General features: G+C 25.2%; 1 protein-coding gene across 7 annotated transcripts; it reads left to right on the top strand.

Moving 5' to 3' along the window:
• The first annotated feature begins 857 nt into the window (after nucleotides 1-857).
• Nucleotides 858-14134, top strand: LOC113547844 (histone deacetylase Rpd3-like). Of its 7 annotated transcripts, none has more exons than XM_026948818.1 (12): nucleotides 858-904; nucleotides 983-1074; nucleotides 5312-5470; nucleotides 9781-10279; nucleotides 11216-11328; nucleotides 11402-11519; nucleotides 11591-11946; nucleotides 12305-12506; nucleotides 12575-12883; nucleotides 12984-13158; nucleotides 13240-13331; nucleotides 14037-14092. In XM_026948818.1, exons 4-12 carry the CDS (start codon nucleotides 10234-10236, stop codon nucleotides 14090-14092), a joined length of 1467 nt encoding a protein of 488 aa, XP_026804619.1. In that variant the 5' UTR covers nucleotides 858-904; nucleotides 983-1074; nucleotides 5312-5470; nucleotides 9781-10233. The 7 variants fall into 7 exon arrangements, with proteins under 7 accessions (XP_026804619.1, XP_026804304.1, XP_026804219.1 ...); XM_026948503.1 differs by lacking the exons at nucleotides 858-904; nucleotides 983-1074 and adding exons at nucleotides 3947-4103; nucleotides 9499-9723 and having other exon boundaries at nucleotides 5312-5474; XM_026948418.1 differs by lacking the exons at nucleotides 858-904; nucleotides 983-1074 and adding exons at nucleotides 3947-4103; nucleotides 9499-9723.
• The last annotated feature ends 3482 nt before the right edge of the window (nucleotides 14135-17616 follow it).

Consider the following 17616-nt stretch of genomic DNA (forward strand, 5'->3'; position numbering starts at 1 on the left):
AAGCTTTTCAGGTCGGCCTTTTGGTTTTCTTCTATAATGTATTATTGTATTATGTATTTATTTAAGAGGACTTCTCACCAGTCACCCGCATGTATTGTCACCGTCTTACACACGTACGACATGGTATTTAAATTTTAATATTAGAATGAATTGATCTATTATCAAACTTTTAAGCAAGAACATTGTCTGTGTTCTCTCGTTGGTTTTTTACGATATTTTAATTATTAAGTGAATTATGAGCATTTTAAAATACTTAATAATTTCATACTCATCTCACCTAAAAGTTTGATAATAGATCAATTCACTCTCATGTTGAAACTAAAAGCACACTATTGAAACTGGTGAACGAAAATTTACCATGTCGTACGTGTGTAAGACGGACTAGACGGAGACAACACATGCGGGTGAGACGTCCTCTTAAGTATTAAATCATAACTGTATTTAATTCTACACTAAGTATTAAGTAAACAAATTATTTTATATGCAAGGTAGGTGCACGACACTACGACAAACACAGAAATCAGAATCAGTAATATAATAGATATAATCATACTGTCATAGTATCATATCGACATTCCTCAATATTAATATTGTAATAACTATTTTAGGAATATGTTTCCCGGTATTCGCCGATGGTGGTCGACTGCTGATAGCACAGCGATATATATATATGAATATTTTAATAATACACCGTTTCGCGAGTGGAGGTAAACTAGTCGTACATCCATCTTATCTGCCGCCGTCAATAGCACGTAAGCCAAATTTCTTACACTCTTTATCATCCGACGATTATGTATACGAGCAGATTTTTGCCGACCAAAAGCTTTACGATCGTGACCGAACAGGCGAAAATGGCGTGAGACTGTAAGAAGCGCATCGACCAACGATGAAAAACGTGTAAATAGTTAGTAAAGGTCTCATTAAAAACGGACTATAGCATATTGCGTGATATCATTAAATTAATTATATATTATTATTATAGATTGCTCAGTGGCAATACTCACTGTTATAGAAAATAATAATATGTTGCACGAGAAATGAATTCAATTGACTGCCAATAGGTGGCTACCACGGGTAACGATATAATAATTGAAATAATAATTTATACTCTATAGTACATATTTATTATATTGTTTTATTTAAGTGCAATTGTGTAATGGCTAATGGCTAATTCGGATACTATAATAATATTTATTGTTTATTAATAATTGATTTTATTGATATAAAGTACCCATACAAGTATATTATAGTATGATGGTCAGAAATTGAAAACAAATAACAGTTATTTAGTTTTGTAAATTGTAATTGATGATATTAAAAAAATTCAAAATAAATAAATAAAAACTGATGGTTTTCAAAATTTTTCAACTCAAAATAAATTTTCCTGTTTTTAAATATTATAAAATAATAAATAATAAATAATAATTTATGTTAAAATGAAACGAAGAATTTTTTCTTAAATAAAGTTATAAATACGTTAAAAACTATTAGCGAAATATGTGCTGAGAAGTTCCTCTAGACGATCTCGTTCCTGAATTTTTTTTTCAAACCGGAGATATTTGCATTTGAAATTTTCAAAAAAAACCATATAAAATAGAAAAAAAATGATATCAAAAAAGTGGAACGCAGTCCTCTAGAGAAACTTCTCAAGTTTATTTTGGTGTATAAATCATGTTTCTACGACTAATAAGAGCTGAGGAAAATGGGAAGTACAAAAACATGTTTTTGGTTAAAAAAATCATAAATTTACAGTCGTCATGTGCTGCTCTGCTAAGTATAGCGGCAGTGTTCGAGAACAATGTTCATACCACCACCTCGCGCGCGACTGCAGTCGTACCGCACCATAGGTCTAAATTGGTTTTCATATCCCAGTTTATAAATAATTATTGTCAATACGATAACAATAATGTTGGTGACTGAATAATATTTTATTTTATGTCATATTAAATATCTCACGTCATCATAAAATTATTATAATTTGTTTAATAAAAATATGATTTGAATAATTATTTTTTTAAACTTGAAGAGAATTTGATGATTTAGTTAATTTTATTAAGGCTGAACCACATATAAAAAAAATTATGAAATTTAAATCGATATAACAAAAAAACACCTTAGGTACCTACAATCTGCACGTTACAAATGAATAAATAATAGCCTGTTGAATAAAGTGACAAACGTAATCAATGTACTTACTAGTTACGATATAACTCGATAACTTATAATAGTCTACATAATAAGTGATTTAAATCCCTAATTATATTAATTATTCACATAAATCAGTTAAATACTGTATTATTTTTAATTAGTAGGTACATCTATAACATATTATTAATTTATTAAATTTAATAATAACAAATAAACAAATTGAAGCCAATTCAAAATATGAAAAAACTAGTTAACACCAATATACATTTATTTTTTTAAAATAATTAATTAAATTATTATATTTACAACCAATATAATATACTCTAAGTACATTTGATACGAGAATGAGAAGCACTAGAGCACAAAATAAATCGTCAAATCGTATAAAATATTAAAATAAAGCTAGGTATAATATATAAGAATATTATACATATATCATAATATGATAATAGTAGTAATTACTAATTATTGTTATAAGACACCTAATGTTAAAAATATATATATATATAAATTGGAAGCTGACTATCATTGCACATCAATACGACAATACATTTAAAAACAGTTTTATTTATTTTTCATTTATTACTTTAATTTTTTAATATTCACTTTTTTTTGTATTTATATTTTCCAAAATATGTTGAGGATCTAAAATTTATAAATATCGAAAAAAAATTTTTTTACTAGTGTTTAGTTAGTGTTTTGATAAAATTCATTAAAATCTCAAAAATGTACAAACTATTTCATTAGAAATTCATTCAAAAAATCAAGAGTTTGATGCGTTGGAAATAAAAAACTTTCAGAGTCATAAAAATAAAACAGTAATTATCCGAATTTGTAGCATGAAATGGTTTAAAACCATCAAAATTAATAATGTATAAATATATATTATATATATATTTATATGAATGAATGTAGTGATTAATTTATTGATTTGTTTAATTTGAATGTACATTTATTATATTTATAACTATAAATTAAATTGTAATTATATTTTATTTATAACGTTATATTAATCGATAACAATAAATTATAAACTATTAGTATTATTAAATTGTTACTGATGGTTTTTTAAATAAGAACTATGTTGTAAAATAGCTTTTATAGTTTAAGTATTTCCATATATATTTAGGGAACAGAAATTTCAATCAATAATAAAATTAGTTTGTGAACGCGCAAGCGAGCGTGCGCTTATCATATTCAAATTTCAAATTACGCAAGTGATATAAATACAAAATAGCATTGACACGAAACGTTCTAATGGCGGTCTGTGAAATAATAATGTGCCACTCTCGAGACTATTGCGTGTAGCCCCGTTTTGGGAAAAATGGGCGTAGTTACGGGTGACCGCCAAGGCGGCGATATGAAATTCAACGCCATCTCTTGAGCGTTGTATACGTTTCACTTTTACCAGAACGGCCTTTTAATATTGTCGTGTGTGAATTATATAATCATAAGATAACGACGACGCGCTATCAGCCGCCGCTGTTTTGCCGGTTTTATCGTTCTCCACCCGTCGTCGTTAGAGTCCGTTCAAAATAATAGTACTTGTTTTTTTTTACACACACGTCAATGCGTTATGTTTTTACTACTTTTTTGTTTATATATTATTAGCGCTAATCGCCACTATTGTGTTTACCGTGTGCGCGAATCGTTGCGTCATTATTCAATTAGATTTTGATATTTTCCTACATCCGCGAATAGCCGTTTGTTAAAATTGTCTTTACATGACGTTATACAATTTTATTATATTTTATAGCGTGGGCGCGAATCGCCGTATTGTTACCTATAGTAAATTGTGTGTGCAAATCACCACATTTCACGTTAAATATTATATTAATTATTAGGTACAAGTGACTACTTGATTTTATGTTTACATATTTACGTGTGTTGTACGAGTATTATTATTATTATCAGCGTAATAGCCAACTAGCTGGCCAGTCTGCTATCCACAAATTGTGAGTTTTTAACTATTTATTATTTCTTGTTAAATTATTATTCGTAATTATTATTGAGGCAGAAGGGACACGTATTATTATTGTGTACAAAATCTATACACAGCGCCAATAACTGCCTATTATAATTTTTCTATATTGTTGGGCCAGGAAGGCCGTATTGTTTTACATTTATTGTTGATATTTAGCTGTTTATTAATAATTCTATTATACTATATTATTTAATCAGTATTTATTACCATATCTATTGAGTTATCGTTCCTATAAAAGTTACCTTGTGTCCTTGTCATTAGTTTTAAGTACACACACGACACACATACACAAATATACATACATACACCGATACACCATCAACACACTAGCAATCATAGGATTTGATCGGCGACCCTGTCCACCTCCTATTAAGTGTTATATACTTACATACAGACAAATTTACACAGATCGATCAGTGTGTTGGTATCGTGCAAAGTTTGTTAGGTAAACGGTAATTCATATTATTTTGACCATAATATGCTCCTGGCCCGTTCAATTATAGTTCTTTTAAACAAATATATTTAATATCAATCTGTTGAAAATTAGTTAATTTATTTTTAATAACTTTTATCATATACCTATCAGATTATTTATGTTTATGTTTTTTATTCACATTTTATTAACTATAACTTTTATTACTTTGTATCCCTAGTTATAATTTATTTTGTGAAAAATTTGATTACTATTTTTAATGAAATTATACAACAATATGGATAGATAATTTGTTTTTGTGATATAAAAATGAGCTGTTTGTAAAAGTAGTAATTATGTAAATACATTAAAGAATTATAATCCTAAAAAATACTTTGATCTAAACCATTCAACATTTTCTTTCTTCATAAATTGGTTATTTTTCTATTTTTTTTTTTAGTTTAAATAGGTGATTAGGTAAAGAATGACATAAAATTATTTATAGTAAGTAGCTAAATACACTAAATACACAATTATAAATTTAAATTTAATCCAATATATTACAATATTATTTTGATAAAGCTATCTCTAAGATATTTATTCCAATTTACTAATGTATCATAGTCAATTGTTTTAAGAGAATGTAATTAACATCATTTCTGAGTCCAATCATACATAAGCCTAAATGCATTCCCTATTTTGAACAAGTCCTTTATATTATTAAAGTTTGCATTATACACAATTTATGTTTTTTAAATGAATGTTAGTAGGTTAACCAATTTTCGAAAAAAGGGCTACACTAGATCATTGCTGCAAGGACAATGTCAAAATTGACATGGAAACCTTTGTGAGACGTTAATCTGAAAATTATGAAGACTGGCTTAATGGAAAAGATATTGGTTGCCATCCAGAAGACGACACTTCTCGTAGGTTTGCAGCTCGTGTGCATTATTAAATAAGTTAATTATTTTATACGGTAGCTTAAGTTTCTATAGAGAAAATGAGAAAGACAAATTTGAGTAATGTTTCTACTCTTAGAAATATGAAAAGAAAATTAAAGACTTTGCAGATAGACTTAAAAGAAAGCTAGAATGCTTGTCATCAGTTGCAAAACTTTTATATACCTAATACTTAAAATTTTGCACCTAAGATTAATCTTAATTCAACATCGAGGTCGCAAACTAATTTTTAAATTTGAACTTAAAAAATTAATTACGCTGTTATCCCTAAAGTAACTTTTTCCTTTAATTAAAAATTTTAATTCAATAATTCATTAAATAATGTTAAATTTTAAAAAAAGTTTATTAATTTTTTTTATCACCCCAATAAAATAAATTTATAAATTTAAATTATACTAATTTAATCATTATTACTATTAATTAAATATTAATAATAAATTAAAAATAAATAAATAATAAATTTTTACAAACTTAAATAAAAATTTCTATTCCTATAAATTATTATATAAAAATTTCAAGCTTATCCCTAAAATAATTTAAATTTGAAATATTAATCAAAAAAATTAAAATAACTTTCAAAATTTTAAATTAAATTTATTTACATGTTGATGGAATAGATATAGATTCATTCATCATGAGTGTTATACACTTATGATAAAAAAATCTTTGTTTTAAAAATCAATTTTTATGATCATCTAATTATTAAAAAAAGATAACTAACTATTAAACTTTTAAACTTGAACAACAAAATATATTTATTAAACCAAAACTTATAATATAATTTATACCAATATAAGAGTAAATAAACCAAAAAAAAAAAAAAAAAAAAAATGAAATTAATAAACCTAATAAAGGAGAAATTATAAAAATAAAAAAAATTATATTTCTTGGGTAATTAACTTCTTTAAAAATAATTTCAGACCATTTCTATACAAAAGGTACTAAAATAATTCTTTTTTAAATTTAATTATTTCTTTCACAATACTATTAAACTATAAATCTATAAATTAATTTTCAATTAATACTAAAACTTTAAATTAATAAATTATTTTTATAAAAAATCAATTAAAAACAAACAAATTAATAAAATAAATTTAAATAAAGTTTAACAACATCTTATCATTGTAAATGATATACTTAAATTTAGATATTTATTTAATCTTTCTAAATACACTTTCCAGTACATTTACTTTGTTACGACTTGTCTTATTTTTAATAAGAATGACTTTTATTGAATTGCATATTGATACTTTTGACTATTTGATTTAAAGAATTCAACATACATTATATCATGAAAATTAATAGTAAATACATATTTAAATATTTAAAATAACAATATATTGAAAAATAATTTTAAAAATTAACAATATAATAAATAATATAAAATATAACACTTGGCTAGTTGGATGTTTACCACCTTATTTAAATCTTATTTATACACCATGGAACAAAATTAGGAAATTTAACAAATAGTAACAGCATTATTCTTACAAGTTATAACCGACTTAGAATTTTTATCACAGAAAATTTTATATCTTAAAATATATGAATATAACAATAGTGTAACTAATGAAAACTAATAAAATAAAAAATTATAAACATGTCTTTTAACAAACAAAAAAAAAAAAAATTATTAATTTAAAAAAAATTTTATTTAAATGAATATATATTTTGATTTTTTGCCAATTTAATTAAATCTTTATCATTTTTAACAGACTTGGAAAATTCAAGACAGTCTTCTTTATAATTTAAATAAATCAATATTTCAGTTCTTATAAGAGCTGTTGAACACCTATTCCTCTCATCTCTCCATTTAATATTCATTACAGAAAATACTCTTTCAGTAAATGCAGCACTACTTGAGGGTAATGTTAATAAAAATGAAATGAATAAAAACATGTTAGGCAATTCAATATCTTTCTGAAAAATAAATTGCCATTTTTCTGGAATAGTTTTCATATTTTCCCAGTCGTTTGTTTTTATAAATTGTTTAAAAACTGATTGCACAATCACTATTTCATCAAAAAGTTTGTCAAAATCAATTTTTTGTAGTTGAGGTATGTGATGAACGATTGCTTCAAAGTGTTTATAGTTAAGAAATGTATTTTGAGAAAGCTGAAAATGTGTTCATTTAAATAACCAATTTTGCTTTTCATCAAAATCAAAATGATTATTTAAATATTTATGTGCTTCATCAATAAATAAATTAAAACTTCTTGTTATAGTATTTTTCAGATTCTTATCTTGTAAATTGCTCAGTTTTTGATTTGTTACAAAACCAAAAAATTGTTCAGTTTTTCTACTTAAAAGATTAGTTTTGAGATTCAACATAATACTAAATAGTTCAATGACTGTAGTAGAATTTTTTTCAATGTTTTTTACAGTATTATTAAACATAGGGAGAATATTATTACAAAACAGTAAATATACTTCTATCTCCTCGCTAACTGCATGACTTTCTTCATTAATTTTAAATATTAACTGTATTTGTTTTGGACAGTCTATACTAAGACTTATTAGAGTTTGATAGTTCAACAATATTCTGTCTACTCATGGAAGTAATGATAACTACCTAGTACTAACATGTCTAATTAATTCTATCTCAACAAAAGTATGGAATTCTTTTAAAGTTTCTCTTCTCTTAGCAGACATAGAAAAATGGAAATACATTTTTAATATTAAATTTTTAACATCAATATCTAAATAGTCCATAGCTTTTTTAACGCAGTTATGAAGTATATGTGCATGACAATTACTTTTTATTATATTAGGATTTTTGGCTTTAATATTGGTAAATAATGAATGGTGTACACCAAAATTCGCACTACAATTATCACCACTAAAACCACTAACTTGTTCCCAATTAAGTTAAGTATTAGTAAAAATATTGTCGATCATCTTAAACATTCCATCAGCTGTTTCATCAGAGTTTTCTATAAAATCTATAACAAAATTTTGTTGGCCTTCCTCTTTAGTAAAAATCTGTATGCATATGAAGAAAAATTTGATATTTTCTTTGTTAGAAACATTAGTTTGTAAGGAATAAAATAATGGAGGATTGTGATTTTTTAGTTTTTGATACAAATTGAATAACGACCTGGGGGCTAAAACATTTTGTGCTACAGCTTCACATTTTCACATTTTATTCTACCACAATTTATTTTACCTGCAAGTTTTGAGTCTTCAAAAATTAATTTATCTAATTTAAAGCAACAATCTAAAGAGTTGTATGATTGATTGTGTTTAATAGTATGAACAATTTTGGTTATTTCAGCAGCTACAGCAAGTTCCTCTTTAAACGAATTTTTAACAACATAATATTTATCAACAACATTACTTATTTTGCATGCTCTAAAAACTTTAATGTTTTTTTGAAGTTGAGTGACGCATCACCAAGTTATATCCTCCAATAGAAATATAAAAAAAAATTGATACATAACTTACATTTAGCATTAAATTCGTCATATTTAATTAATCATGTGTTTTTTCTTCCAAATTTTTGTTGTAGGTGCACAATCGACGAACTTTTCTTGGAGTAGTTTTATTTATGTTATGATCATCTGGGTCTGAGTCTGAACTTGGTAGTCTGTTCATGTTGTATTGTCTGTAAATTAATACGCATTATTGTATGCATATTAATCAATCTGTTATTATCTACTATATTATTTACTTTACTTACTTTTAATATCAGTGAACAACGGTATCGTTCAATTAACGAGATGAGTGACGACTGTCACTGCCGTGGTCACTGGACGACCAACCAAATTAATAAATACAAAAAACGATAAAAAGGCGATTACATTTTGTTGATAACTACATAGATAATAATAATAGTGATATTCTCTATATCATGCATAGATAAAGATCTTTATTATCCATGACATATCAGTTATTCCATCAACTCAATAATTATTATTAGATTGTAATAAATGATAATATAAAGAAAATTTAATATGTTCAATATACGAGTAAATAGGTATTTTTGTAAAATGTAGGATTGTCCTACAAAATTTTTTTAGTATTGTTGGACGTAAGACAATTCAAATAAATGTAGAACAATATAGGACAGTTGGCAACCCTATTATAAACGTGGTACACTTTTGGACTATGTGAATGAGGATTATGGAATAAAAATTGATGGAGTTAATATAGCTTATTTTTATTTTGGAATGTGTAAAACATCATTTTCTTGGCATTCACGAAGGAAGACCAAAGTCATGGTAACTTCTATATACTTCATCCTAAGTGATTTTATTATATACATTTTATTTTTTAAGGTGTGCAATACCACTGGAATATGGACAGCGCTTTGAAGGAGTAGTTAATGGCCTTTTTCCTTCAGATTTTTGAATATGTCCGCATATCTTGTACATACATCGTACTCGTATGACAGAATTTCTTTTCTAACTCGTATCCGTTTTTATTTTTTTAATGCTTTTATCATAATAAATAATTCGAAACGGCGACGACCTCGGGCTTAGATAAGGATCATATACTTGACCATGTCGGCCAACCGAATGTGACGCAGCAGCCACGGCTCCGGTCCTGATCATCGGCCCAGCGGCTGCACTGTTTAACTGAAAACTGTAATTTGTTTACTGGCCATTCGCGGCGATTGGCTCCGAACATATTACAGGTTAGCTCAAAATGTACGGTGCGTTTTTTACAGTACGACTTAAGGACACATACCGATTACTCTAAGAAGTACCAGTCAGTTTTAGGACGCCGCAATGTCTATCACACCGCTCAAGAAACGCGTCTGTTACCATTACGACAGTGAGTACCGTTTTTATAGATGTTAAATGTGTTGTGTGTGTGCTCTGATTGTCAAGAAAAACATAGTTATGCCTGCAGTCTGGGTTTTTATTTTTTTCTATTCGTCCTTGTACTGCCTATACTTCCAGATAGTTTAGACTAAATTAAATTCAATAGTAATATTATTAACTGCATAAAGTATATTCTTAGAAATTTGATGATTTCATACTATGTCAGACATAAAGTTATTGATATCAGTTGTCACTAAACAAATTTAATTATTCCCCGTTTTTGATGTGTTAACCTTGATCATTACATCTGTGAATTCCAATAATTACACATATTTATCCCAGAGGTTGAGACATTTATTGAACATAGACTAAATTTTAGAAAAGTCGATTTATATCACTGAACCATATAAAGTGCCCTACTAATGGTTATATTTTTACTACAATTAAAAAAATGGTGTATGGGTAATTTTGACCAAAGTACAATAAGTGGTTCCAAATAATGCAATATTGTCGATAGTTTTGATTCATAAAATGCAGAATTAAAATATAACGATCATTGTAGTATAATAAATTAGGTACATAATTGTGTAGTTTATTTCTCATATAATCTATTAACTTGATACTTAAATGTAATACATAATACGCCTCTATGAGGTACCATATTCGATAAAAGATATCATTTTTTTAATAAATGTAGCTATATTTTTAATTTAAAAAAAAATATGTGAATTTTTACTATGAGTTGTTGATGTATAAAAATTCAACCTAATATTAATGTGTATCTCCCCTAAATATCACATTTTTAATTACTTACTGTTTAAAGGTAGTTGAGTAATTAAATTATTATAGAAGTCTATGTGTTGTCTTTTAATAGATAGGAAACTTTTTCTATTTATTTCAAACGGCTATTTAATGTAATTAATTTATCGTTGTACATTTTTTACAGGTGACATAGGAAACTATTATTATGGACAAGGTCATCCTATGAAACCACATAGGATTTCAATGACTCATAATTTGATTTTAAATTATGGTTTATATCAAAAAATGGAAATATCCGTAAGTCAAAATAATATTTAGTCTTGATGATATTTTTCAATGACTTATAAAATCTATGTTTATAATAATTTAGAGATTTAATGAAATTACTGCAGAAGAAATGACCAAATTTCATAGTAATGAGTACATACAGTTCTTAAGAACTATTTGTCCTAATAATAAGAGATATTATCATAAAAAAATGCAAAGATGTAAGTATATGGTCACACTTACTAAAATTAAATGTAATTGTTAAAATGGTTATTATTGTTTTTTTTCACAGTCAATGTTGGTGAAGATTGTCCAGTTTTTGATGGTTTATATACATTTTGTCAGCTATCTGCGGGCGGTTCAGTAGCAGCAGCTGTAAAATTAAATAAACAATCTGCAGATATTTGTATCAATTGGGGAGGTGGTTTTCATCACGCAAAAAAATCTAAAGCCAGTGGCTTTTGTTATGTTAATGATATAGTACTTGGTATATTAGAATTGCTTAAATACCATCAACGAGTGTTGTACATTGATATTGATGTCCATCACGGTGATGGTGTCGAAGAAGCATTTTATACAACTGATAGAGTTATGACAGTTTCATTCCACAAACATGGCAAATATTTTCCTGGTACTGGAGATCTCGGAGTAAGTCAATGAATAGTGAAATTTAATTTTTAATATCTTAATTTGTTTAATCTGTTAATGGTTGCAATATTAGCGTTCAAATAAATTTGTTTTTATAAGGTCCCATCAATACTTTTCTAATGATAATTATCATAGTTTTATAATTTGATAGATCATGTATCAAACTAATATATTGCTTAATTTTTTTTTTCTATCATGCATTAAAAAATGTTAAGTTTATTTTACTTTTAAAGTCTCTTATCAGCTATCGCTTATTACATTACACAGAGTACCTATAATATACTTGATTTTAAATTTTCTTATATTGTCTGTTAAATAAATTATTTAATAACAATATTAAAATGTATTTTTTTTGTAGGATATTGGTGCTGAAGAAGGAAAGTACTATGCAGTTAACATTCCCTTAAGAGATGGAATGGATGATGATAGTTATGAATCAATATTCGTACCAATAATTACTAAAGTAATGGAGACATTCCAACCTAGTGCAGTTGTATTACAATGTGGAGCGGATTCACTTACAGGAGACAAGCTTGGATGCTTTAATCTAACTGTTAAAGGTATGAGAGTTGTGTACATTATTAATTTATAAACTTCAAACTTAAAAACTGTAAACGAACATTTTTAGGTCATGGCAAATGTGTTGAATTTGTAAAACGTTATGGGTTACCCTTTCTTATGGTCGGCGGAGGTGGTTACACTATTCGAAATGTATCTCGATGTTGGACATATGAAACAGCTGTGGCCTTAGGAGCTGAAATTGCTAATGAATTGCCGAATAATGACTATTATGAATATTTTGGGCCCGATTTTAAACTTCATATCAGCCCTTCGAATATGATTAATAGAAATGCTTCAGAGTATTTAGAAAAAATTAAAAACCGACTCTTTGAAAACTTACGAATGCTACCTCACGCCCCAGGAGTTCAAGTGCAAGGTAAATAGTATTATACTTATAATTGTAATTAAATAGTTAATTTTTTGATATAAACTTTTAAATGAACTACTTACTATTTTATATTTATTTTTGTTATTAGCTATCCCCGAAGACGGAGTACACAATGAGTCAGACGATGAAGATAATGTTAACCCAGATGAGAGGAATCCTCAATCTATTACAGATAAAAAAATTTCACCTGATAATGAATTTAGCGATAGTGAAGATGAAGGCATGGCTCCTGGTGTAGGGGGTGGTGGCCGAAAAGATAATAGGTATTGCAACTGGTTTATATAATGTATAATATAAATAATATAGTATTTAATATGTATATAATATTATAACTTTTGTTTTAGATCTTATAAAGCTGTCACACCTGCTAGAAAACAAGCATGTTTGGACTCGAATAGGATAGAAGTCAATGAACCAAAATTTGATATTCTAAAAGGTAATTATTTTTAATATGAATCTCTCAACATAAACAAAAATGTGCCATCATAATGCAGTGGCTAATTGCCAATTTTTAAATTCTCATTGTTTACATCAGTTTTTGTCAACTAAAAAAAATTCATACTCTAGTTTTTAGCCAAAAATACATTTTCAAAAGTGTTTTTTACTATCTGGCGTTTCAAATCGAGATCTCGTTTGGACGTTGAAAATATAGGCGCTTCATAAGCGATTGCTAAATTTTTTCCTTTAAATAATGATTTTATTTAATATGTTTATTAATTATTTACAGTTCAGTATAATATACATGATATTTGAATTTACAAAATGTTTTTTATATTACCAATGTATTGACATTTTATTTTATTATTCATGCAGATAATGATTAATTTATAGTATAATGTCACTTACAGTGGTATGACAAATTATATTCTTCTAATTCTATTTTTATATATATATATATATATACATATATTTTAAGTAGATTTTGTGAGTTTCTAATTAAAGTTATGTTCTTTAATAGTTTTATGAAACGGTCTTGCGTTTGTTTATATAACATGATGTATAGACAGTGTTGTATTCATATTTAAGACAAATTTCCCTAAGGTCATATAATTTATTCATAACATTATCGATAAAATTGTATTTTAAGTTTTTAATATCACTTAATATTGTCTTAATAAATGTTTTAATATTTTTTTTTTAGATGATAAAGAAGACAAATCTGATGATTCTAATAAAAATGATGCTGTCAAGTCATGAATTTATGACTGAAATGTATAATACAATTGTAAAAAAAAAAAAAGTAAAACAATGGTTTACTGTCATTCATTTGTATACATAAACTTCTATAATTAGGGCGGTATAATGTAATTTAGTAAATTATCTTATTTATAGTTACTAATTTATGGTTTAGCTCTTAAAAAAATTATAGATTTAAATAAAGCATGTATAAATAAAAGAAAAAACATATTAATTTAACCTAAACATAAAATTTTAAATATAAATCTGATTTATCCTTAAGTTAAAAAAAGAATAATTTTTTTAAAAATAAAATTCAAAAATTGTATTTAAACCAGCTATTAATATTGTTTAACAAGAAATTAGGTACTAATAAATAATTTAGAAAAGAAAATTTCAATAAAATGAATGATTAAATAAATACCAGCAGTAGAAACTGCTGAAACTGACTGAAATAGAAGGATGAACTAATGAAGAAACAGGAGTAGGGGTAGCTATAGCTAAAGGAAATCAAGAAGAAAAAGGCATTTGTGCTCTCTTAGTTAAAGAAGCTATTATAATTATTAATATAATAAAAAAAATAAGTAATTTAAATTAATATGATAATCAATTCCAATAAAATTTCAAGAACCAAAATTTAATATTCAAATTATAGATATAATAATAAATAAATCAACTAAACAATTTATTTGTATACATGAACTTCTATAATTAGGGCAGTATAATTTAATTTAGTAAATTATCTTATTTATAGTTATTAATTTATGGTTTATGATTGTTAACTCTAATAATAACACCTTTCGTAAGTTTTTAAAAAAATGAAGTAAGCTGAGTATACGTTAAAAGATATTTTTTCACAATTATTGTTTCTACTTTTTTATATTTAAGTATATTGATTTGTTTTAATTTTTGTAATTAGATCAGTTTATTCAGCAGCTGAAACATTTTAAATAAATGGAAGTGATGACGGTGTTCATTCAACTACAACAAACATTTTTTTGATTTGTGGTTATTTAAGTTAACAATTATTATTTTTTTTTCATTTTCAAACTATTTTCATCATTACAATATTTAGTAACTTTCGGTAAGTATAAAATGTGTATAGTACAGACTAACATAAATAAATATTCAATCAAACAAATTGTACATGTTTTCAATTATGAAAACTTTTTTACATGAGGTCATCAACAAAATTTACTAAGTCAGCTATTTATAATGCAGTTGTAATCCATTTTTTTTTTTATCAAGTTCATAGTTGGCTTACATCTTATTAGTTTTAGTAATTATTAAGATCCAATATAAGATGATAATTTTCAATCCTAATTATGTATTTTTTTTTTGTACTATTAAATAACTGTAAATATATATATTTTTTTGTATAAGACAAAATAAATAATATTTATTACTTTATTTTTAACTATTCTGTGTTATTTAATGGATTTCAATTTATAAGTTGGTATTATTTTTATAATCTAATACATTAAATTTAAATTTATTGGATATGTAATAACAAAGCTTAATCAGATATTAGTTATGTTATCCTTCTATTTGTCCAGTTCAATCTGTCCCTAACACTTTTATACTTCTATAATATTTTCGTATTATTTTCCACTGTTGTATTCTAATATATTTACTCTCTAAATATTTTTCACTTTCTCTTCATACAATCAAGAGTGGAAGGACTTTCTATGTACAGTGTAGAATAACTATTTGTTATAACTTAATTAGTCGACTTCTAATCATTTTTGAAAAATGTTTCACATAAGTTATCAAGTGTTTTACTACTGCAATTTTGAATGAGAAAAACAATATATAGCTAAGGTTTGTAAACTTTAAATGGGAACATTTCAACCATAAATAATTTTAAAATGGTGTTAACTGTGAACACTAGTGCGAACATTATTTTGGAGAGCTTGTTTTCTTATCATGTCAAATAAAGTTTACATAAGACTTATGAGATATAAAAATTGTTTATACGTGACTTTGTAGTTGTAGTAGAGCTGGAATTTATTGAATAAAATGAATATTATTGCAAAAAATGCGTGTTTTATAGTTTATTTCGTAATTAATATTTATAATTTAATTTTAATTTTACGTATTTAATTCTAGCCCAGCTGACTAAAGTATAAAACTTGGTTTTTTTTGTCAAACATAAATTTTAAAATTTTTCAAACATAAAATTAAAAATATTTCCACTATTGAATGTGAATTATAAATTTTAGTTCTAAATAATAATTATAATAATAATCTTAATAATATATTAATAAGACAAACAGCCAATCACTGATGTATTTTAATAAATAAATATTTTTTTTGTAACTATATTTTTGTTTTAAATGAATATAATATAATTATTTCTTAAGTAAATGTAATTACACCTTGACCATACGATAAAGAAAATGGTTCCAAATTAATATTTAACCTGATATTTAAAAATGTCTTTAATAAAAGCTTTTAAAAAAAAGATTTTATGATAAATTAAACTTCATATTCTTTAATGACTACAATATATTTTATTCTTAAGTTATTGTCTTGAACTCTTGACCCTTAGATAGAGAAAATCATTCTTATTTAATTTATTAACTATTATTTTTACAATTTTACCTTAAATTTATTTCATAAACGCTATAAATCATGCTTTTATATTATAATTTGTCTTTTGTATAAAATTCATATTGTTTAATGATTTTAAAATACTCAATTCTTATGTAAATAACTTGAAGCCTTGACCATTAGGAAGAGATAAAGATTATATTTACCGTTATTAACTATTCTATGTACAATTTTACCTGATATTTCATAAACACTTTAAATCATGCTTTTATTTAATAATTTGTTAGTTGTAGAAAATTTATATTTTTAAATGAATTAAATAAAATAAATTATTAACTTTATATATTAAATCTTGCCAGTTAGATAAACATAAACAATGTAATTTACTATAATTAACTATTATATATACATTTTTCCTTGATACTTCATAAACACTATAAAACATGCTTTTATTTTATAATTTATCATTTGTATAAAATTTATATTTTTCATTGAACATGATAGAAATCCAGTATAAGGTTAAAATATTGAAACTTTGACAGTTAGATAGAGATAACCATTCTTATTTTCCATTATTAACTAATATTTCATAAACACTATAAATCATGTTTTTATATTATAATTTGTCATTTGTATAAAATTATAAAATTTTTAAATGATTGTAAAATACTTAATTGTTATGTAAATAACTTGAAGCCATGACCATTGGATATAGAAAAAGATTATATTTACCATTATTAATTATTATTTATACATTTTTACCTGATATTTCTAATAACTATAAAACATGCAATTAAATGATTATTTTGCCAAATGTATAATATTTATATTTTTAAATGAATATGATAGAAATCAAATAATAGGTTAAAATTATTGAAACCTGAAACATTAGAGAGAGAAAATTATTCTTATTTACCTTTATTAACTAATGACAGACGAATTATGTACAAAAATCAACAATAAAATAATAAAATGATGTAATACGTATTTGA

Source organism: Rhopalosiphum maidis, chromosome 1 (genome assembly GCF_003676215.2).
Source record: "Rhopalosiphum maidis isolate BTI-1 chromosome 1, ASM367621v3, whole genome shotgun sequence".
NCBI lineage: Eukaryota > Metazoa > Arthropoda > Insecta > Hemiptera > Aphididae > Rhopalosiphum > Rhopalosiphum maidis.

What these genes read in the sequence shown, in the direction of transcription:
- LOC113547844 (XM_026948818.1), top strand. Translation starts at nt 10,234, where the DNA reads ATGTCTATCACACCGCTCAAGAAACGCGTCTGTTACCATTACGACA. An exon ending in CGTCTGTTACCATTACGACA is followed by an intron (nt 10,280 to 11,215) that starts GTGAGTACCGTT and finishes CATTTTTTACAG; the next exon opens with GTGACATAGGAAACTATTAT. An exon ending in ATCAAAAAATGGAAATATCC is followed by an intron (nt 11,329 to 11,401) that starts GTAAGTCAAAAT and finishes ATAATAATTTAG; the next exon opens with AGATTTAATGAAATTACTGC.